At 47.1% G+C, this 22,802-nt stretch overlaps 1 protein-coding gene across 1 annotated transcript in view; it reads right to left on the bottom strand.

Annotated features, from left to right (window-relative positions):
- Positions 1 to 22,089, bottom strand: part of Cdhr3 (cadherin related family member 3) — a 113,667-nt gene extending 91,578 nt beyond the window's left edge. Inside the window, exon 1 of the mRNA XM_045135640.1 lies at positions 22,032 to 22,089. Coding sequence (XP_044991575.1) covers positions 22,032 to 22,089 — 58 coding nt within the window. The remainder of the gene's footprint in view (positions 1 to 22,031) is intronic.
- Between the last annotated feature and the right edge of the window lie 713 nt (positions 22,090 to 22,802).

Genomic DNA, 22,802 nt, shown 5'->3' with positions numbered 1-22,802 from the left:
TTAAAGTGCAATGCATTCATCCAACTTTAAAGTGCCCATTGTTTTTATCAATACTAATGATGTTCAAACATCCCCATAGTACAAGGTCTTTTAACTGAGCCATAGCACCAAAAAAAATCTCCAAAATATCCATAATGACATAGAATAAACATTCACACTGCAAAAGATGGTATTGGGCATAGCAAAGAAATATTCAACCAATATAAGATTTAAACAAGGCAAACATCAAACTTTGTTGTTCCAAGTCCAACAACTCTAGTCACTGACAAATCTCCAAGTCCAAAATTTTTAAAAAGCAACAAGTGTCTGGAGTTCCAGTTCTGCCCTTCTGGCTAGGCTACTCACAGTTCTGGAAAAGTTCATCTGAGACCAGCAGCTCTCCTCAGTAGCCATCTCGTGGTCCCGGCATCTCCACCGGGTCTGCCCTGCAATCCATAGTTCATCCTCACAGTTCCACTAGGTCTCCATGCAGGCATCCAGAAAACCTGCTTCACACTGCCCATGGCTGTTTCCAAAACACAAGACTGCATTGAAAACTCAATGACCCTCTCTTTCCTGCATTTCTTATACTCCACAATACCAGGTAGGGTGCCAGTTTGTTAATTCAGGGGAGAATAAACCAGACTTTGAAGAACAGGACACTCCTTGAACACTCAGGCACCTTCAAAAGAGTCTGCATTGTTCCTGTTACCCCAATGCAGGTCAGCTGTTCCAATCTCAAATGTTGCAATCTCTCATATAATTGCAGCTGAACAGGCAGCAGTCTCGACCCAAAGATTTCTTTCTGTGCCATATCCCTCTGCACACACCAGTCCATTTCTATGCACTGCAACCCTGCACAACTTCTCGGGATACAGACACACCAGAAAGCGTCTCACATAAACTGCTTCTAGCCCAGTCCAGACAAAGCTCCCTTTCACTCTCATAAGCCAAACCTCACAGTCCATAGTTCTTACTGCCTTCAGATCTTTCAACTCTGACCAGAATGGTCCATCGGCACTGAGAGATGTCTCTTAGGCCAAGGTTTCAATTCCTTCCACATTCCTCTTAAAAATCAGCTCCCAAAGGCCAAATCCACACAGTCAGGTGTCTAGCAGCAACCCCACTCTCGGTACCAACATTAATGTTGTAGTCAGGTTCAAATTGCTGGCAGAAACCACCCAACCAAGAACGTCTTGAGGGGAAAAAAAAGGTTTATTTTGGCTTACAGACTCGAGAGGAAGCTCCACAATGGCAGGGGAAAGTGACTACATGAACAGAGGGTGGACATCACCCCCTCACCAACATCAGGTGAATCTTAACAATAGGAGAGTGTGTCAAGCGCTGGCAAGGGGAAACTGGCTATAATACCCATAAGCCTACTTCCCCCCAACAATCCACTGCCAACAGGAGGCGTTAATTCCCAAATCTCATCAGCTGAGAGCCTAGCATTCAGAACACCTAAGTTTATGGGGGACACCTGAATCAAAACACCAGACAGACCTTTTTCATTTCTCTCAGTTTTCCAATTCTATTCTCTCTGAAACTTTTTGCCTTTTTAACCTTTTCATAGCCATTCTGCAACTTACAATGTGCGTATATACAGAGATTCACTGTGTGTTGTATCATGTGTGAGTTGAGAGTTAACATCAGTCATTAAAACTGAAATAAAAGAACCTCTGTTTGCCTCAGCCAGAGCTGTCAAGGAAAGCAGGAGTGCCTGGCAATTTGCTGCCACTGAAACTTGTGAATGTGTTGTCCTGAAATAAATGTTGACATTATAGAAAGACACCAGCGTGGTCATCTATGTTTCTGACACAGCGTGCTCACAACAAGAGTTTAGAGATTTCTTTGTATGGCTTTGCTTCTTGCATCTCTCTCTCTGTCTCTCTCTCTCTCTCTCTCTCTCTTTAGATTTCTCTTTCTTGTTACTTACATTGTTTAGTAGTTTCTTCAGCTGGAGTCTCTGGTCAATATACTTTTGGTATATGTGGTAGTTTGATTCAGGCGTCCCCCATAAACTTAGGTGTTCTGAATGCTAGATCCCCAGCTGATGGAGATTTTGGAATTAACACCTCCTGGAGGGAGTGTATTGCTGGGGGGCGGGCTTATGGGTGTTATAGCCAGTGTCCCCATGCCAGTATTTGGCACACCCTCCTGTTGCTATTGTCCACCTTATGTTGGCCAGGGAGTGATGTCCACTCTCTGCTCATGCCATCATTTTCACTGCCATCATGAACCTTCCCTTTAAGCCTATAAGCCAAAATAAACCTCTTTTTTCGCACAAGCTGTTCTTGGTGGGGTGATTTCTACCAGCAATGTGAACCCGACTGCAGCAGTACATATCTGGAAACACTTCTATTACATTTTCACTTGTAAATAATAGTTAAGCTGGAGATAAAAGTTTAGGTTGGGCTGGGGAGATGGTTCAGTGGTCAAAGCCACTTGCTTGCATAGTCTGCTGGCCCAGGTTCAATTCCCCAGCACCCATACAAAGCCACATACACAAAGTGGTACATGTGTCTGGAGTTCTCTATAGTGGAAGGAGGCCCTGGTACACTCACATTCTCCTCTTGCTCACTCTTTGCTTTCAAATAAATAAAACTATTTTTAAAGTTTACGTTGGTTATTTTCCTTCTCAGTGAAGATATTTTCTTTCGTCACTGGTATCTATTCCTCTTCCTGAATAGTTTGGCATTACTATGACGATGGTTTTCAGGAGTCTGGCTTCTGTTTTGTTTTATTTCATTCATCTTATTTTAATGTCCTGCAATCACTTCAGGCTAATTTTGCTCTAAGACTACAATATTAGCTGTTCTTGAAGATGCAGTATCAATTTGTAAATTTCTGTTTTTAAAGTCTAACAAATTTCAAAAATTAGTATCTGTTAACTATTTTAAAGCTTACATATCTCGTTGCCAAATGAAAAAAATAAGCCAGGCATGGTGGCGCACGCCTTTAATCCCAGCACTTGGGAGGCAGACGTAGGAGGATCACCATGAGTTTGAGGCCACCCTGAGACTACCTAGTGAATTCCAGGTCAGCCTGGGCCAGAGTGAGACCCTACCTCAAAAAAAAAAAAAAAAAAAAAAAAAAAAACCAGAAAAAAAATTCATTGAGAAGACAATAATATTACTATCAAAGTTTTTGTTAGAGTCTACTTTCAAAGCTATAAACATAAACTGATTTTATAAAAGTACCAATAAACCATGACTCCTGCTGAGTAGTGTCATACAATGCCAGACTTAATATACATAAAATGTAACTTAAAATTTCACAAACAACATGAAAATTGTTTTTATTATTTCATCACAAATCTTTGTAGGTATGTCTTTAAAAAAAAAAGCTGAACTCCAAAGGAAAAGATAATTTGTCAAAGAAAAACACTCACAATGAGTTTCTTCCAAGACAAAATTTAGTTGCATTTGTTTCATTTAATTTTGCTTTAAAGACTTGGTAAGATTTTCTTCCTTTGAGAAAACCTAGCATCCTCCCTGTGTGAAATAAATAAATAAATAAACAAAATGCTGCAATTCTCCAGACATGGTGGTACACAAGCCTTTAATCCCAGCACTTGGAAGGCAGAGGTGGGAGGATCTCCATGAGTTTGAGGCCAGCCTGAGACTACATAATGAATTCCAGGTCAGCCTGAGCTACAGTGAGACTCTACCTCAAAAAAAACTTCAATTCACAAAAATATAATTTATATTCCTTTTTTTAAAAAAATTATTTATTTATTTATTTATTTATTTGAGAGCGACAGACACAGAGAGAAAGACAGATAGAGGGAGAGAGAGAGAATGGGCGCGCCAGGGCTTCCAGCCTCTGCAAACGAACTCCAGACGCATGCGCCCCCTTGTGCATCTGGCTAACGTGGGACCTGGGGAACCGAGCCTCGAACCGGGGTCCTTAGGCTTCACAGGCGAGCGCTTAACCGCTAAGCCATCTCTCCAGCCCTTATTATTCCTTTTTAAGAAGCATGTTATTCTTTAATATGAAACTTTTCAGTATGTGTATTTGTGTTTGAATATTTCCATGCTCTGTGCGTCCTTGTGGGCCCACTAGACTTTGTACTTAAAGTCTCCACTATACTAGCCTTTCCTTAAATAAGAACATATTCTGGGCCTGGGGAGGTAGCTCAGCCTCTGGTAAAGGGCTTGTCTCGCCAGCATGGAGACCGGAATTCAATCCCAAGACAATAAATCCAAGACATAAAGAGGTCAGGCGTGATGGCAGGTATGTAGGATCCCACTGCTGTTGGAGGAGGAGTCAGGAGGATCCTGGCTCACTGGCCAGTTCTAGACCAAGGAGCACGAAGCCAGTGAGAGACCCTGTCTTTAAAGAGGTTGACAGTCTCCCTAAGGGACAACACTTGAGTTTGTCTTCTGGTCTCCGTATGCATGTGCATAAATGTGCAAGTGAGGGGGCTGGAGAGATGGCTTAGTGGTTAAGCGCTTGCCTGTGAAGCCTAAGGACCCCGGTTCGAGGCTTGGTTCCCCAGGTCCCACGTTAGCCAGATGCACAAGGGGGTGCACGTGTCTGGAGTTCATTTGCAGAGGCTGGAAGCCCTGGCGCGCCCATTCTCTCTCTCTCCCTCTATCTGTCTTTCTCTGTGTCTGTCGCTCTCAAACAAATAAATAAATAATTTAAAAAAATGTGAAAGTGAGGCCTCACATGTGCACGGACACACACATGAACATGCACACATATATACATGCATTAAAAAAAAAAAGAGCTCTGCCAAGGGCTGCCTTTAGACATGAACTGCAACAGTGGTTCTCTCCTTGGGCTCCAGCCCACTGGCCACCCAACAGATTGCCAAGCCTATTCCTTAAAATAAATTATCTACCTATCTATCATAGACCCATCCATTCCTCTATCCATCTGTCAACCTACCAATGTTTCTATCTGTCTGTTTACTCATCTAATCTTCCATTGGTTCATTTCTCTGGAGAGACCCGATTTAGGTGTATTCTGGAGACAGGTGCTGGGGGGTTAGGATTTCAACATAGCTTTTGGGGAGAAGAGACACCATTTAACCCATAACAGAAGCTGTACTCGCTCCTTTTCTCATGACACAACGTGCCAGAGACAACGTCATGGAGGAAGGATGTATTCTGGCTCACGGCTGAAGGGAAGTGCCCGTCACAGTGTGGCAGGGGTGACGTCTGGGATAGTCTTGGGGCAGCCGGAGCTTGTAGCATGATTTCATCACAGAAAAGACAGAGGGCTGGGAGCAGAGCTAGCCTGTCACCTATGTCCAAAAAGTTCTAGAACCTCCCAAATGGAGTCCACTGTTCAAACCCATGAGCCCGTTGGGGACATTTCACATTCATAGCACAGTAGAAGCCATTTAGAGTATGAGTGTGTGATCTGGGGTGTATGCGTGGAGTGGGGTGTGCACGGACAGAACACAGTTACCCCATGTTACTGACACTGCCGTCTATCTCTCGTTCCCGCTAACAATGCACGAGGGGCCCCAAGTTCTCCACACCCTCGGGATCACTTTCCTCTTTTGCGCATGCACACACACGTGTGTATGTGTGTGTGTGTGTGTGTGTGTGTACTATAGTATAGTATGTGTACGGTGTGGCATATGTGATGAGTGCTGTATGTACATGTGTGTGCTTATGTATGCCCCATGCCCATGTGTGCAGCACCAGAGAAGAAAGTCAGATGTCCTTTCCCGAAAAAGAAAATACTTTATTTATTTACTTAGTATTTAAGGGGGAGAGAGAAAATGAGCACACCAGGGCCTCTAGCCACTGCAAACGAACCCCAGACTCATGTGCCACCTTGGGCATCTGGCTGACGTGAGTCCTGGGCAATTGAACCTGGTCCTTAGGCTTTACAGGCAAGCGCCTGAACCGCTGAGCCATCTCCTTAGCCCGTCAGGCATCCTCCTCTTATTGCTCATCCACCTATTTCCTTAAGACAACGTCTCCCCCTCAACCCAGAGCTGCTCTCCTTCACCAATCCCCAGAGCTTCTCTGGCCACCGGCCCTTCCTCTCCTCCCAGACTGGGAGTACAGACTTGGGTTCTGGGGACCTAGCTTTGGTGGTGTTCAGCCTGAGAGGCCTTCCAAGCCCTCTTAGCCACTGGACCATTTCCCCAGACCTTGGAATGACTTCACAGTTCTCTCCATCCGCAGGTTTTCCCTCTGCCTTCTTATCGCTTGTCAATACTTTGTTGCTCGTTGTCACTCTGGGTCCCTTTTCCTGTGACCACTTTCACAGTCTCTCTTCACTCACCCCCTCCCCAACACCCACATATGCACACGCGCTCGAGCACCCACACACATCCTCCCCCAGCCACCCTCACCCATCTCTTCAAAGATTGCAAGCCCTTCCTGGCACAGGGCCTGCGACCATACTGCCTCCTTGGGCTGGTCTCTCCTTCCCCCACCTCCCTTTGACCGGCTCGTGCGCATCTTGTAGACGTTTTCTGGGTACACCAGCCTTCCTTGACTACCCAGCATTCCTCTTCATGCCTGCTTCTTCTCACACATTTTTTTAAAATATTTTTTGTTCATTTTTTATTTATTTATTTGAGAGCGACAGACACAGGGAGAAAGACAGATAGAGGGAGAGAGAGAGGATGGGCGGGCCAGGGCTTCCAGCCTCTGCAAATGAACGCATCTGTGCATCTAGCTAACATGGGACCTGGGGAACCGAGCCTCGAACCGGGGTCCTTAGGCTTCACAGGCAAGCGCTTAACCACTAAGCCATCTCTCCAGCCCTTCTCACACATTTTAACATCACCTTTCTTTTCTTTTGCTTCTCTTTCTTTCTTTCTTTCTTTCTTTCTTTCTTTCTTTCTTTTTTTTGGTTTTTCGAGGTAGGGTCTCACTCTAGCCCAGGCTGACCTGGAATTCACTATGGAGTCTCAGGGTGGCCTTCAACTCATGGCGATCCTCCTGCCTCTGCCTCCCGAGTGCTGGGATTAAAGGCGTGCGCCACCATGCCCGGCTAACATCACCTTTTTTTTGTGGGACAGCGTACTTTGCTTTCAGCCTTCTCGCAGAACACAATGAAGGCTCGGTTCACCAGCCATGTTCATGTGTGGGGCCCCGTGTGAGCCCCAACACCGTTGTTCAAGTGGTAAGTGAAGCCATGGAGGAACGCTGGCCCTGAACTTGGCTGCGCAGCCATCTGGTCCCATCCCAGATGGAACCCTTTGCAGCAAAGGCAGTAATAAAGGAACGCCAACTGGGAGCCATGAATCAACATCCTATTTACATTTCTTTGTCAAACATCATCATTTACTGTTTCAATTAAGATCGGGCTCATTGTTTACAGTTTCTACTGCTTGTTAGAAATTGATAACAAATTCCACCTGCTTAAACGGCTTAGTATCTGGGTTAAATTGCTAATGTCCTGACAAGAAGCCTATCGTGCCTCCGTCAGATGTGAAGCACCAGAACGTTCCAGGTACTGCCGCTTCTCCTCGGCCAAACCTGAGGCTCAGATGGTCAGGAACACGTGGTTGAAGTCCTGAGCAGAGGGCACACGCTTGCTTTCCCGAACGCTTGCTTTGTGACTCTGGCTAGGGTAACTTCAGTTCTCTGATCCTGCTTCCTCATCTGAAAAATGGGAATAGCAGAACATCTCCATTACATTATGACCAGGAAGGGGAGCATTCATGTCAAGAACTAGCACACAGCAGGTGCTCCGAACAGCGTTTGCATTGTACAAAGACTCACTGAGCCCCCACTGATGGCCAAGGTCTCTGTGTTTGCAGTTTAGGATGTTTTCTCTGGCCATAAGTGGGGAGGGGAGGTGGAAGAGAAAAACAAAGGGCAGTTTTTCCTTTAAAGGGTGTTATCTTTTGGGCTGGAGAGATGGTTTAGTGGTTAAGCACTTGCCTGTGAAGCCTAAGGACCCCGGTTCGAGGCTCGGTTCCCCAGGTCCCACGTTAGCCAGATGCACAAGTGGGTGCACGCGTCTAGGGTTCGTTTGCAGTGGCTGGAGGCCCTGGCGCGCCCATTCTCTCTCTCTCTCTCTGCCTCTTTCTTTCTCTCTCTCTCTCTGTCTGTCGCTCTCAAATAAATAAATAAAAATAAACAAAAAAAATTTTTAAAAAGGATATTATCTTTTGCAATGAACTACAGACAAGACTGTGATCGGTGACTTTTCTAGCGTGTCATTGTTCACTTTAAATCTTGTTTGTAAGTAGCTGAGTATATATTTTCTATAGAGTATAAATTCGGTTTGCACCCAGCATATCATCCTCACACATGCTATGAAAATCAAGGGTACAGTGACAGGAACAGAAATCATGTGCCCGGCTACATAGACTAATAAGGTCAGACATCTACTCAGTTGGTTTTGTTTTGTTTTCTGTGTACCAGACATTGTGCTCCAAACTTAATGGGGACTCATTACTCCTCATAGCAGAAGTAGGAAGGTGCATCGATAAGCCCTTGTTTACAGATAGGAAAACCAAGACGCAGGGCAGAGAACTCAAGGTTGCCGGTCTGGGGGTCGGTTTGCCAGTCTGGGGGTGAACAGCAACAGGACTCAGAAGCAGAGTCTGCCGGACCCACGTGGCACGCTGGAGACCAGGCCTGTCTTGAGAGGCACCCCGAGCCTCGAGCCTCGCTGCGGTCTCTCTTCTCTTCCCACTATGGACTGGAAGAAACATACCTGGAGGCGCCACTCCAGACCTGTGCAGGTTTACCTTTGCTTATTCTCACACTATGAGTTACCAAGCAGGTGGATGGGGGGGGGGGTTCAGCCCCAGGAAGGAGTGGGAGGTGAGGTATCTCAGAATAGAGGCCTGGCCTAGCTCGCATGTGTGTTTTTTTTATGTTTTTTAAAAGATTTTATTTTATATATTTGAGAGACAGAGAGAGATAGAAAGGGGCAGATAGAGAGAGACAGAGAGAAAACAGGCAGGTCTTTAGCCACTGGAAATGAACTCCAGACGCATGTGCCACCTCGTGCATCTGGCTTACGAGGGTCCAGGAGAATCGAAGCTGGGTCCTTTGGCTTTGCAGGCAAACGCCTTAACCCCTAAGCCATCTCTCCAGCCCCTAGCTGGTGTTTTAATCTCTGTGACTTCCATTCCCACAACGGACCACTCAGCACGTGCAGAGAACTTCCAACTTGACTGTGAAAAAGGGCCAAATGAAGGAATGCTTTGTGATTGGCTTAAGGTGCGGGGAGAACCCCAGAATCTGGTAGATGCTCCCAAAATGCCTGGAAGGAGGGATGGTACCAAAATACTGACCCACTCTTCCCAGTGCCATTGGGGCCAGCGGCCCTCTGAGGGAAAGGGCAGGTCTGGGTCATGGGCCCTACATGAGGCTGGTACCTGGGAGTTACCCCACATAAAAAGACACTTGGGGACACCAAGGGCTGTGGCTAGAGCATGGCCTGTAGTTTGCTGGGCAGCGTCCTCAGACTCCCTGGGGGCACATCCCTGGGACCTGCTTTCTTTTCTCCTCTGCCCGATGGCACCCTGGGACCTTTGGGTGCTGGCACGGGTGAACTGCATGGCTGTGGATGGCCCAGCCGTGTTGGAGGGGTTGGCTCGGGCTGGTTCCCCACCGCACCATTGCGCCCTGAAGGCCATGGAGATATTTGCCCTCAGAACACAACTACAGGCCCTCCTCCTTCCCCAACTTCACTTGGTAGAAGAGCCAAAGCGAGAACCCCAGTGCCCCACTCCCTTGCCAGCCAAGTGCTACCTCCAAAATCCCCGTGGTAAAGAGGCCATCATCACACAATGTTGCCCAACCAGAGGAGTCTGCCATCTCCGGTGAAAAGCAAGTACAGCCATGGTCATGTTTCCGATCGGGTTCAAGACCACACTATGCACCTGCAAAACCAGCGCAGACTGCCCTTGCCTATCCCCCCAAGAGGTAGCCAAACATTACCGCTCTCCTGTGCTTCAGAAGCTCTGTAAGTAAAGGCATTTCTTTGTTGTTGTTATTGTTTATTTTTATTTATTTATTTGAGAGCAAGAACAAGCGAGCGAGCTAGAGAGAGAGTGAGAATGGGTACGTCAGGGCCTCCAGCCACTGCAAACGAACCCCAGACGCATGCAACCCCTAGTGCATCTGGCTAACGTGGGTCCTGGGGAAATTGAGCCTAGAACTAGGGTCCTTAGGCTTCACAGGCAAGCACCTAACCGCTAAGCCATCTCTCCAGCCCATAAAGGCATTTCTTTATTGCCAGAGGACCCAGGGTCTGCAGACCAGAGTCCTCTCTGGGATTAGTGGATTTGGGTATCAGGCAGGGTGAGCAAGAGAGTGGAAGATGGAGAATTGGGGAAGGAAAGAGAAAGGTGAATGTCCATCCGCTCAGGAGCAGGGCAGAGCCCAGGTCACTCCGGCCTTGAAGGAGGCTCTAAATGACAGGTAATGAGTTTGGCATCAGGCACTCAGAGGCAGGTAAGGCAGGGAGAGTGAGGGGGGCGGGGGTCAGGAAGGGTGTAGGTGACGGCTGGGAACAGTGCAGCTATCTATCTGGGTCAGGGCTCAGGGCCAGCAGTGGCCAGGGCAGTACTGTTGGCCTAAAGAATGCTTGCCAGGCACTGACAGGGAGGTAAACCTAAACAAAGACGTTTGGATTCTGTGCTCAGTTCTGGACACTTCCCTGGCAGGTTCTCAACACTCATTCTAGTGACCATATTGTCATTATTCATTGAAGATGACGCTTTCTCCCATCCAAGTACTAACCAGATCCAACCCTGCTTAGCTTCCAACATCAGACGAGATGCGAGAACTTGAGCAAGGAGGAGGGAAGGAAAATGGGGAAATGTAAGTTTTCATTCCTGTCTACCCCTCCTTTCTTTACCTCTTTCCAGAGGAGCTGAGGAAGAGCAGTGATCTTTTTTCACTTTAGGCATTTCCAAGGTTGTCCATCTGCCTACGTCCTCTACCTGAGACAGGTTCACTTTCCACATTTTCTGTGACTGGGGATAAAGGCTCTGCCCTGTGTAGAAGAGGCAGGGGAAAGGACTTGGAGTAAAAGCCCTCTCCCAGGCCAGGGCAAGATGGCCCTGTTTCTGTACCCAGGCAGAAGCAACCAGCTCCAGTAGGCCTGACACAGGGACCTGGTTAATTGGTTGCCATGTCTGCTTAAGGAACTACAGCTGCAATATTAGTTGACACACAGAGATCTCCGGGAAACCCCAAGTGACACAAACCAATGTGAAAGGGAATGCTGGCCTCTACACGCAGACTGGAGCACAGCTTGCTGGAATGACTCTGATCTATACCTGACAAGCCAAGAACTCGCTCAACAGATGAGCTGGAAGCAGTCGCCTCTCACAGAGATCGCTGTGGAATAGGTCCACTTGTGAGCTGCTGGACTCCTACAGTGTGAGATCTGTGAGGGGAAACCTGGGCTTCTTAGCTCCAAGGTGGTGGATGTGGTCATTACCAAAAAGTTAATTCAGACCTCTTTGAATTACAGATAACAAGACAGAATGCATAGCAATGAAGCCTTCAAGAAAGATACCAAGGAGACATTTCATTTATATATATATGTATGTATGTATTAGAGAGACAGTAAGAGGGGGAGAGAGAGAGGAAGAGGCAGATAAAGAGAGAGAATGGGCATGCTAGGGCCTCCAGGCACTGCAAATGAACTCCAGACGCATGTGCCACCTTGATCTGGCTAAAGGGGTACCGGGGAATCGAACCTGGGTCTCTAGGCTTCGCAGGCAAGTGCCTTAACCACTGAGCCATCTCTCCAGCCAGAGACATTTCTTTTTGAGCCGATTCAGGGAAGAAATAGGATGTGCACAATTGAATGTCATAAGTAGCTCTTGGGATGGCTTCATCTACTACATGTGTGGTGTGCGAGTGTGTCCCTGTGTGCACAGCACATGCAAACAACACACACGAAATCCCAGCACTTGGATGAATGGAGAAGGAGGACTGCCATGAGTTTGAGGCCAGCCTGTGTTCAGTGTGAGACCCTATCTCAATATCTGTAATGGGGTGCTCTTATAGGAGCAGGAAAGTCCTTCGACCCCAAACTCTAGGTTCATTTGTAATTTTAACCAAAGAATTGAATAAAAAAGAAGAGTGAGAAGGATAATTATTAAATTATTATATGTATTGAGGGAAGTACAGAGCCAAAGAAAGGCACCCACGTGGCTAGAGATCCCAGGTGGAGGGCCTGGGAAAGAAAAGAAAAATTAAGTTCAAGGAGTTCCTGTCATGTGGGGAGCTGGACGGAATAAAGAACCCATGTGGAGAGTAAGGGCCCGGGGTCCTCCTGGCCGGGCCTGGGCCTGGGCATAGACAGCCCAGGCTCAGCCAAGGGAAAACTCACCCACAGCTGGAAGTTCCCAAGTGGTCAGAGAGCCTGCCCTGTCCTTGCAAAGGTATTTGTGACCTTATGGTGGTGGGCTGACTTCTGGCTCAGGTGAACCAGAGGGACAGGTGATTGGTTGGGACTAGGGGCTGTCTTCAGGAAGAGGTTCGCCCTGGCACCAGGGGCTGAACTTGACCAACCACAAAGTTTAAATCCTATGAAAGCCCTCCCTCCCAGGCTGGGTTCTGGCTGTTTGTGGAAAAACTGATCTAGGGAACTAGGCAAGAGACAAGAATTCAGATCATCTTTGATTCCTATTAAGTGCAAACCTTCCTGCCTCTTTTACCTTCAGGGTTCCAGTAACTGTACCCCCCTCTCCTAAGCACAACAAAGGACAATGAATTTTAGAAAAGCACTCTTGCTAGTGTTATTAAAAGTATTCAAGGGCTGGAGAGATGGCTTAGCGGTTAAGCGCTTGCCTGTGAAGCCTAAGAACCCCGGTTCAAGGCTCGATTCCCCAGGACCCACGTAAGCCAGATGCACAAGAGGGCGCATGCGTCTGGAGTTCGTGTGCAGTGGCTGGAGGCTCTGGCGCGCCCATTCTTTGTCTCTCTCTCTCTCTCTCTCTGCCTCTTTCTCTCTCTGTCTGTCGCTTTCAAATAAATGAAAACCTTATTGCACAGCCTCGGAGAATGTTACTGGAACACACCTCCAACTGTCCACTCCCCCAGGGCCTCTTTCAGTCAGAGCTCACCTACAACTCTCATCCAGCCTGAGAGCAGGCGAAGGATTACAAAGCCACCCATGCTGGTCCAGTGCAAAACAACGCCAATGGGCAAAGTTCACCCGGGAGCTCAACACTGCCGAGGTGGAGGCGTTGCCAGACGTGTAGTGGGGTTCTCTTTTTCTTCTGTCCAACCTTGATGCCTTTCCTTTCCATTTATTTATTTACTTCCTTTTATTTATTTATTTTTGTTGTTTGTTTTTATTTCTTTATTTGAGAGTGACAGAGAGAGAAAGAGGCAGTTAGAGAGAGAATGGGCGCGCCAGGGCCTCCAGCCACTGCAAACGAACTCCAGACGCGTGCGCCCCCTTGTGCATCTGGCTAACGTGGGTCCTGGGGAATTGAGCTTCGAACCGGGGTCCTTAGGCTTCACAGGCAAGCGCTTAACCCCTAAGCCATCTCTTCGGCCCATATTTCCTTTTATTTTTTGAGACAGGGTCTCACATAACCCAGGCTGGCCTCAAACTTGCTATGGAGCCACAAAGTGACCTTGAACTCCCAATCCTCTTGCCTCTACCTCCCAAATGCTGCTATTACCAGAGTGTGCCACTACATCCAGCTTCCCTTTACAAAACTGATGTTAAGTTCTACTGAACTTAAATTCTGCTAGCAAAAAAGCAAATTCAAACATAGCAATTATTTACCATTAATAATTCCTTTCATTTTGTACATTATAAAGTTCTGTCCCTAAGGAAATAGAGGCTCAGAGGAGATTGCTCAGTGGTTAGAGCACCTGGCGTTCACTGGCAGCAGCAAGAGGCCAGGCATGTCCACGCGCACACACAAGCACAGATAAATAATTTTGAAAGGAAAGATGTGAGTTTCCTGCGAAAATCATGCTCTGGATAAACTGGGAAGGGAAAGCAAGTGTAGTGAGCATAAGCGAAGTCTGAAAATCATCTCTATGGGATATCAATTATTTTTAGCTATTTCTTGAGCAGAACCAGCTGGCCGTGCATACTAACTGCTTTCATGTCATTTGCATTTGCCTCTGATAATGGTTCTCTCCACTTCCAATCACAGGATTTGGTAGACAGTTTTTTGGTTTTTTTTAATCCAAATCTCTGTCTGCCTCTGTTTTCAGAAAACCTAATTGGCCAAGAAAGCTAAGGATAGGGGCAGCAGAAATGGCTTAGTGGTTAAGGTATATGCCTGCAAAGCCAAAGGACCCAGGTTTGATTCCCCAGTACCCACATAAAGCCAGATGCCCAAAGTGGCGCATGCATCTGGAGTTCACTTGCAGCGGCTAGGGACCCTGGAGCACCTATTCTCTTCCTCTCTGTCTGTCTCACACCTTTTTTTTTTTTTAAGTAAGCTAAGGATAAAGGCCCTGGCAGATTTGGTACTTCATGCCTATAATCTCAGCACTTTGGAGGACGAGTCAGGAGGATTGCCATGAGTTTGAGTTCAACCTGAACCACACAGCAAAATTCCAGGTCATCTCTCTCTCTCTCTTTTTAATTTAAATATATTTATTTATTTATTTATTTGCAAGCAGAGAGATACAGACAAAGACAGACAAAGGGATATACTCCATATCTTGCTAGTTACACTCCACATATCCATGCAGTGCCCTCTGGAGCCTCCTGTCCCCTTGGCACATACTCTGGGGACTGGTTGATGTGCCACAGAGTTAGCATGCAGAATAACTGGTGCGGTGTTTGGTGCTGGGCAGGATATGTGGCTCCAACTCCAAACAGGGGAGGTACGTGCACCAGCAGCTGGTATTTCTTGCAGCAGGTGTCGAGTTGCAGCTCAGGGGCACAGGGCAGCTCTGTTTGCTGCTTCCTTTGGTGTCAGGCAATAGCCACAGGCTCAGATGCTGGTGCAGGAAGGCGCCAGGCCTCCCCTCTTAATACTGATGCAGGATTTGGGGGGCTCCAGAGGGCTCTCCCCAAACTCGTGAACCCCAATTTTGGGTCCTTATAATTTAACAAAGAACTGATAAAAATAGACTTGGAAAGGATAAGTTACTGAGTTTATTTAGCTAGAAATCACAATTTGTGAGGGTTATTTAGGGGAGATTGATATAAAGGAAAAGGTCTGAAGCAGTTACACACACACATGACTGGACACAGAAGTCCAGAGAGGCTCAAAAATTTTTTTAAAAGAAAAGAAAAAAGAAATAGCCAGGCTGGGAAGGAATGACAGTCTCACTGTGAATGTTCAGGCTGGGTCATAGGGCAAAAGGGAGAGGACTGGGCCATGTGGGAAACCTCCCTCATAAGGATCAGACATTCAGGGCTAGAGGGATGGCTTAAGGGTGGTTAAGGCATTTGCCTGCAAAGCCAAAGGACCCAGGTTTGATTCCCAGGACTCATGCTAGGCAGATGCACAAGGGAGCGCGTGTGTCTGGAGTTTGTTTGCAGTGGCTGGAGGCCCTGGTGAGCCTCCCTCTTTCTCCCTTCCTCTTTCTCTGTCAAATAAATAAATAAATAAAAATAAAATAGTTTTTAAAAGGATCAGACATCCAATCAGGGTGAGCCTTGTCATTATAGGCGTGTACGCAGAGACCTGATTGGTCAGAGTCGCGCCTGATGATGGCAGGAACCAAGATCTGATTGGTTTGTGGACTGAGCTGAAGAAGAAGCCGGAAGTTCCTGCTGGGCGGGACCCTGGAAACCATCGAAGGGAGACAGGATCAGTTTTGCCAAGAGGGACTGAATGGCATCTCCTTGTTCCTTCTTAGGACTTCTGTCCCTAAGTAAAACTGCCTGAAAGAAGCTAGCTTTCTCCCGAGTCTCCTTCAATGCCACCACTTCGAGGCTTAAATCGCAAACACAGGAATTTTGAAGAGGCATTTGCATTGGAATCGCAGCTGTTCCTCATTTCATCTTTCCCTCGGTAACCTGGCCAGTCCCATCCCCCGCGATGGCCGCCGTCATCAGCATCTGAATCGTCCTTTCGCATAAGTTTAACTTCTAGTCCCCAAGAACCTTAGCCGCCCTATCAAATGGGAAGTTTAACAAAGGTTTGTTTGTGGGTCAGGTGCTCTGTTTTGACTGCCCGCCTCAACAGGGACACTGGAACACTGTGACAGGTGACTCGTTGAAAGGACAAGGCCTGGGGAGTGGGGTGATGGACTAGCGCCGTGTGCTAAATAATTTGATCGCACCAACGCGGCTCCAGGCAGTATTTTCAGTTCACGCAGAACGTGTGTTCAAATACTGTCCACATAGGTAAGCAGCAACTGCTTTGTTTCCAAAATATGCAACCATAAACCCGTCACATCTAGTCATTAATGCAAAAGTTTCTACACCAGGGAGCAGATTTGTCGAATTGTAGCATATATTGCCCCCCCCCAAAAAAAAATTTAAGTATGTATCTCCAAATAGATCTCTCCTCTCAGAATTGGTCTAAATGAAGTTCCCATTTTAAAGATCCACAAAAAATAGCAGCAGCATTAAAGACTCGGTGGCAGAGGTGGTATGGTAAAAATGGTGGTGGTGGGAATGATGGCACAGTGGTGATAATGGTGGTGGTAGTGGCGAGCGGGCATGGCAAGATGGTGGGGGTGTTGGCAAATGTGGTAATGGTGGTGGTGGTGGTAATCATGGTGGAGGCGGTGGTAATGATGGTAGTGGTTGGTAATAGCGGTCGTGATGGTAATGGCAGGGGTGATGTTGGGGGTAGTGGTGGTGTGGTCGCGTTAATAGCTAACTCCACCAGGCTCTTATCGCAGCCAGGCCTCCAGCAATGAGCTGTTAGTTTCCACCTTCAGCCTTTCCTCTCCAGCCTTGGCTTTCAGACAATGTGTTGGGACTGGCAGCTGTGTAAGGCTGACCTGCCCACAGGGCCTCGCCTCTGCTGTGCTTAGATTTGGGGAAATGTTGCCACCTAGTGCCCCACAAGAGTCTTAACTCTTTACACCCACCTCCTGCGGCCTCACTCCTCCTGCCCTCCCAAGTAAGAAGCCAGGCACGTCCAGGCCGCATCTCATTTTACCCATACCATAGGAACGAGGGAATGTCTCCACAAGTTGGGTTGGTTTTCATTCCTTGTCTCTTTGCAAAATGGAAAGAGGCAAGGAAGTAGCCATAGGATTAAGATTCAGCAATGAGTTAATAATTACTACACATAGCATATTAAAATCAGGAAGGGATGGGCACAAGGAATTTAGAATGGCTCTAGACACAATAATGAAGCAAGTGAGGAGAGTCGTTGCCCTGGCCTTCATTTGTGCTTTCTGGCCCTTCATACCCTGCCAGGTGATCTTCCTGACCTTACCCCTTACCCTCCCCCCCCAGACTGTAAAGTGCTGGGCACTCACCATATACAGCACTCAGTCAAGCAAGTCCATCTTCTGTTTTTTTTTTCTTTTTTTTAAAAGATTTATTTTAATTTATTTATTTATTAGTGACAGAGAGGGAGAAAAAGAGAGAGAGAATGGGTGCCCCAGGGCCTCCAGCCAATGCCAACGAACTCCAGACGCATGCCCCACCACATGCATCTGGCTTACGTGAGACCTGGAGAATCGAACCTGTGTCCTTAGGCTTCACAGGCATGTCCTTAACTGCTAAGCCATCTCTCCAGCCCCCATCTTCTGCTTTGTCATAACAAATAACACTGACAGGTGCTCGAAGCTTCTGACCCTCTCCTGTCAGGTAAATTGTGTGTATTTAAGGGACTCCCCCCCCCCACCACCAGGGACTTAGAATCAGACTTTCTATAGAGTGGCACATGGCACATGGCAAGCCAGGCTGGACTGCAAAGAAGCTGCAGTGTGTCTCAAACCCTATATTACCCAACTTTCCTCCAGAGCCTGTCTTTCATGTATTTAGACCTTGATTCATATTTACATATTCATGTGTTTCATGCCAGTCTTCCCTGCTCCAAGGGAGTGAGGACCATGTCTGTTCTGTCCACCGCCATATGTCAGGGCTGAGCGGAAGGCCTGGTACCAGGCGTTCTCTGATGAGCATCCGAGAGAAATCGGACAGTTCTTTGGGGAAACTTGGCTTAGGGAGAGGCTGCAGAAAACAGCAGACAGTCCTGACACTGTTCTGTTGGAAAGTGAGACTCCATCCAGACTCAAGGTTTTCAAAATGCTCAACTACACAGCCTTTGGTTTCATTGGGAATCTTATGCTGGAGCGCCCTTGTACTTTTTAAATATTTTTATTTATTTATTTGAGACACAGAAAGACAGAGAGAGAGAAAGGCATGCTCCAGCCGCTGCAAATGAACTCTAGATGCATGTGCCTCCCTGGGCATCTGACTTACATGGGTTCTGGGGAATCGAACGTGGGTCCTTTAGCTTTGCAGGCAAATACCTTAACTGCTAAGCCGTCCCTCCAGCCCTCTTGTACTTTTGTTTTGTTTTTCGATGTAGGGTCTCACTCTAACCCAGGCTGACCTGGAATTCACTATGGAGTCTCAGGGTGGCCTTGAACTCACGGTGATCCCCTTACCTCTCCCTCCCGGAGTGCTGGGATTAAAGGCGTGCGCCACCGCGCCCGGCTTCCTCTTGTACTTTTTTTTTTTAAATATTTTTTTGTTCATTTTTATTTATTTATTTGAAAGTGACAGAGAGAGAGGGAGAGAAAGAGACAGATAGGGAATGGGCGCACCAGGGCTTCCAGCCCCCTTGTGCATCTGGCTAACGTGGGTCCTGGGGAAACAAGCCTCAAACCGGGGTCCTTAGGCTACACAGGCAAGCGCTTAACCGCTAAGCCATCTCTCCAGCCCATCCTCTTGTACTTTTTAAATAGAGCCTTTCTCACTGTATTCCCACTCTGTCCTTCCACTGGATCCAGCCAGGCCCTCAAGCAACTCCAGATAGCCTGTTTGAAATAACTGATCTGATTCATTTTATGTAAAAGAAACTCACTGGAGGCAGAGTGAGAAAGGTAATGGGTGGGGGTGACAAGTCAGAGAAGAAAATTGCCAAGTCGCATCTTCCCACAACAGCTCTACCCTGTCATTCAAGAACACCCATCGAGATTTGCTCCCCTCACCTGAGAACACACAGAGGAGCATTTCTCTGGGTCCAGACAGAAGAAGCCCCTGGGAGGACAGCAGGGGTCTTTGTGATAGGTGAACCCCGCTGTGGTTTTGAGGGTGGGCGCACTGTGACGAGTCCATCAGGGGGACGTTGAGGACAAAGGCGGTGAGAGAGTGCTTTTCAGAGTCACTCTTGTTATAAATGCCTGTCCCACTAAGATGGGTAAACTTGGCAACGTTCGTGATCTGCCTCGTATCCCAACTATGTCTCAGTTGGTGTAGGCCTGGCAAAACCCCAAATGCACTTTGCCAAGCACTCTTTCCCTTAATTTCTAATCCCTGGAGTGGCTTCAGGGAAATTTTATCCATATGTTTCTGAGTCATTTACAGTGAACTCATCTTTTGGTAAGAAAAATGCATTCTCAAGCCAGCAGCGTCCAGAGAATAGCACATTTTTAGGCTGAAATGGGTCATGCTTTATTTGGGAAGAATTTCCTCAAGTTTCTAATTATGAGGTGGGAAGAAGAACAAGATTTCCTGTTCCCACATTCCTTCCCCTTTCTCGATGTGCTTTCTTGAGAATTGCTTTAAAATCTCCATGGTTTAAGAAGCTGGTGAATAACATATTTGTGTTCAGATCCAAACAAACTCGATTTGTGTGGGTTTGACAATTCCCATTTTTAACCTAAGCTGGAAGAGAAATAAGCAACCTTTGAACACATAATAAATAGCAGGTGCATCACAGTAACCTAATGAAATAGACATTATCCTCACAGGAAATAATCAGAAAAGATAGGAAGTAACTAGAAGAGCTGGGACGATGGCTCAGCAGATAAAAGCTTTGCTGCATGACCATGAGCAATTGAGTTCAATCCCCACACCCATGTAAAGAGCCAAGTGTGGCCTTGTGGTGTCCCTCATAAACTTAGGTCTTCTGAATGCTCGGTTCCAAGCTGATGGAGATTTGGGAATTAATCCCTCCTGGAGGGAGTATATTGTTGGGGGCAGCTTATGGGTGTTATAGCCAGTTTCCCCATGCCAGTGTTTGGCACACTCTCCTGTTCCTGTTGTCCATCTTATGTGGGCCAGGGGGTGATGTCCACCCTCTGCTCAGGCCATCGTTTTCCTCTGCCATCATGGAGCTTCCCCTCAAGCTGGAAACCAAAATCAGCCTTGTTTTCCCACAAGCTGCTCTTGGTTGGCTGATTTCTATCTGCAACGTGAACTTGACTGCAACAGGTCTTGTGTGGCTGTAACCAGTGCTGAAGTGGAAGGAGATGGGAGCATTGCTGGGACTCTGTGGTCTACCTGTCCAACTGAAGAACAGTAAGTTTAGGTCAAGGAAACAAGGCCGAAGAGCAGTGCAAGAGAGCACCCAGTGTCCTCTTCTGGCCTCCTAGTGTGCACGTGGGGTGTGCTCATGTAACACGTGCACACACCACACATACACACTGTATGCGCACCAGAAAGAAGGAAAGAAAAAAAAAAAAAAAGACAGAGAAGCTAGGTACTTAATAAAACAATGAAGGCAGACTACAAATCAAAAGTTGTCTATTTCTCAAGTTCATGTTCCTTCTTCCCCTTGGCCCTGCTTATCCCCAAGCACAAAGAGGAGGCCTAACATAGGCTAGTAGTTCATAGTTATTGTGAAGCTGATAATGGCAGACTATTGTTTTTGTTTTGTTTTGCACATTTGCACTCGAACATGTGCATGTGCCTATGTGTGTACTGTGTGGGGGTGTGTAGTATATAGAATATGCCCATGTGGAGGCCAGAGAAGATCAGGTGACCCCTCCAGCCCTCATCTGTGTGTTTCCCTGAGGTAAGAGTCTCAGCTCTGAACCTTGGGGCTGCCATTCTGGGAAGAAGCCCCAGTGATTCTCTGGTCTCTGCTCTCCACAGGGCTAAGGTTACAGGCATGCATGGCCAATGCAGCAGTTCACATCGGTGCTGGGGAATGAAGGGTAGATGGGCTGAGACCCTCATGTGTGCAAGCATTGTATCCACTCCGCTGTGTCCCAGACTCTTGATGTGGTGGTGCACGCCTTTAATCCTAGCACTCAGGAGGCAGAGGTAGGAGGAGTGCCATGAGTCAGTGCCCACATTAAGCCAGATGCACAAATTGGCACAGGCATCTGGAGTTCACTTGCTCTCTAAAGTTGAGCCAATATAAAAGGCCAAAGTTACTGAAGAATCATGTCCCAAAACATACAGGGTCCTAGTGGGTTCAACCTTGACCTCTCACTTCTCTGACGTCTGCAGGTGTGATGTAGGGACTCTTCACAGGTAAAGGGCCACTTTGTCTTGCTTCTGTCTTGCCTCCGAGGAGTAGCCCTCCTGTTGCTGCTTTTAACCCTTACTGGGCAGCAAGAGGCAATTATATTCACGAGCTTCTATTGCAAATAATAATAACAATTTCTCATAGATATTTTATTTCTTGGATGAAGTTACCAAGGATACAATTTAAGGTGTCTTAATTAATGGCAGCATGAATGTATATTCTCTCCAGCAACCCATGAAAACAAGAGTTAGAACTTTAGTTATGTGTCCCGTTTTCTTTGTAGACTGCTTAAGGGACGTTTTCTAATACCCACAAAGAAAGCACACGTGTTGTTTGCTCCCGCGCCCACCACCCAGCTCCAGTGGTTGTCAGTGGCCACCTCGTTCATTCACTGCATGCGTTTCCTTCTCCCCACCCCCGCTGATAGTTTTGAAACAAATTCTGAATGTCACTAACATTTCATTTGTGGAACTTCTGTGTGCATTTCGTTTTAAATTTCAGATTCCTAGGAGTCAAGTCTCCCATTAATTTGTGAAGTGAAGAGTCTCTGGGAGATATCCAGAGACAGGTTTGAGAGTCCAGGGAAGAAGTGAGAATTCCCGCTGGGAGGAGGAACTGGGTAAGCACTGAGGTCAGGTGGAGGCCCAGAGCCGCACACCAATGGCTGCAGTTATAATGTGAGAGTTCCCCATCACGGAGAGGCAAAGGCCAGTTATGGAAGAACGTAGAGAAGGCCTGGACCTATTTCCATGATTGTCACTTGTGCAGTTACCTCGCCACCCCGAAGCTGTCCTCATGGGTGCCACGCCAAGATGGTCCAGCTTGGACATACTGGCAACTTATGCACTTGAACTGTCAAAACTTTTATTTACACCCAATTTGATAGAAACCTTTCTAAGTCACATTACACGCATCTCTGCTTTCTTACAGAGAGCAGTGCATGGAACATTTAGCCTTGTTGATGGCATGACCATCAGTGGCAGTTTGGTGGCGACCTCCAATGTGATGGGACCTCTGAGAGTACTGGGATTTGAGATGCGTGCTCCCCCCAAGCTCTGGTTTCCTGTTTCTCTCTTCTCTCCTGTCCAATGGCCCTTTTCACAGCTGTCAACACATCAAACTGTAAGATCCCCTGATGCTCTGTCTTCTATCTTGGTGCCTCTCACCTGGATGTGAAGACAGTATTTCTGGGTCCCAGGTGAGAGTGAACTGGCTGTGAGTGAGAATCGAGGGGCCCCCCTCTGGGGGGTATGGATCTGACATCTCTTCTGTGTCTTCAGGGTCTCCTTGTGGCTTCCTTTTCAGTTACTAGCTGGGTCCTAGATGGTTAAAGCTGCTGAGTGAATGAGACATGGCTTCTGTCCTGCTCAGAGATATCTGACCTGGGCTCTTCAAAACAACTCCCATAGATAAGAAAACAAGGCAAGGGTTAGGAGATGAGAAATAAGTAACCCAAAAATATGTACACCTCATGGCTAAACGTTTTGCAGTTAGACATTCCTGGGTCTTAGCAAAAGAAAATGTAGGATGAAAATAATAACTT

The sequence above is a fragment of the Jaculus jaculus genome, chromosome 16 (genome assembly GCF_020740685.1).
Source record: "Jaculus jaculus isolate mJacJac1 chromosome 16, mJacJac1.mat.Y.cur, whole genome shotgun sequence".
In the NCBI taxonomy this organism is placed as follows: Eukaryota; Metazoa; Chordata; class Mammalia; order Rodentia; family Dipodidae; genus Jaculus; species Jaculus jaculus.
Note: the sequence above shows the minus strand (reverse complement) of the source record. Positions and strands in the feature narration are given on the sequence as shown.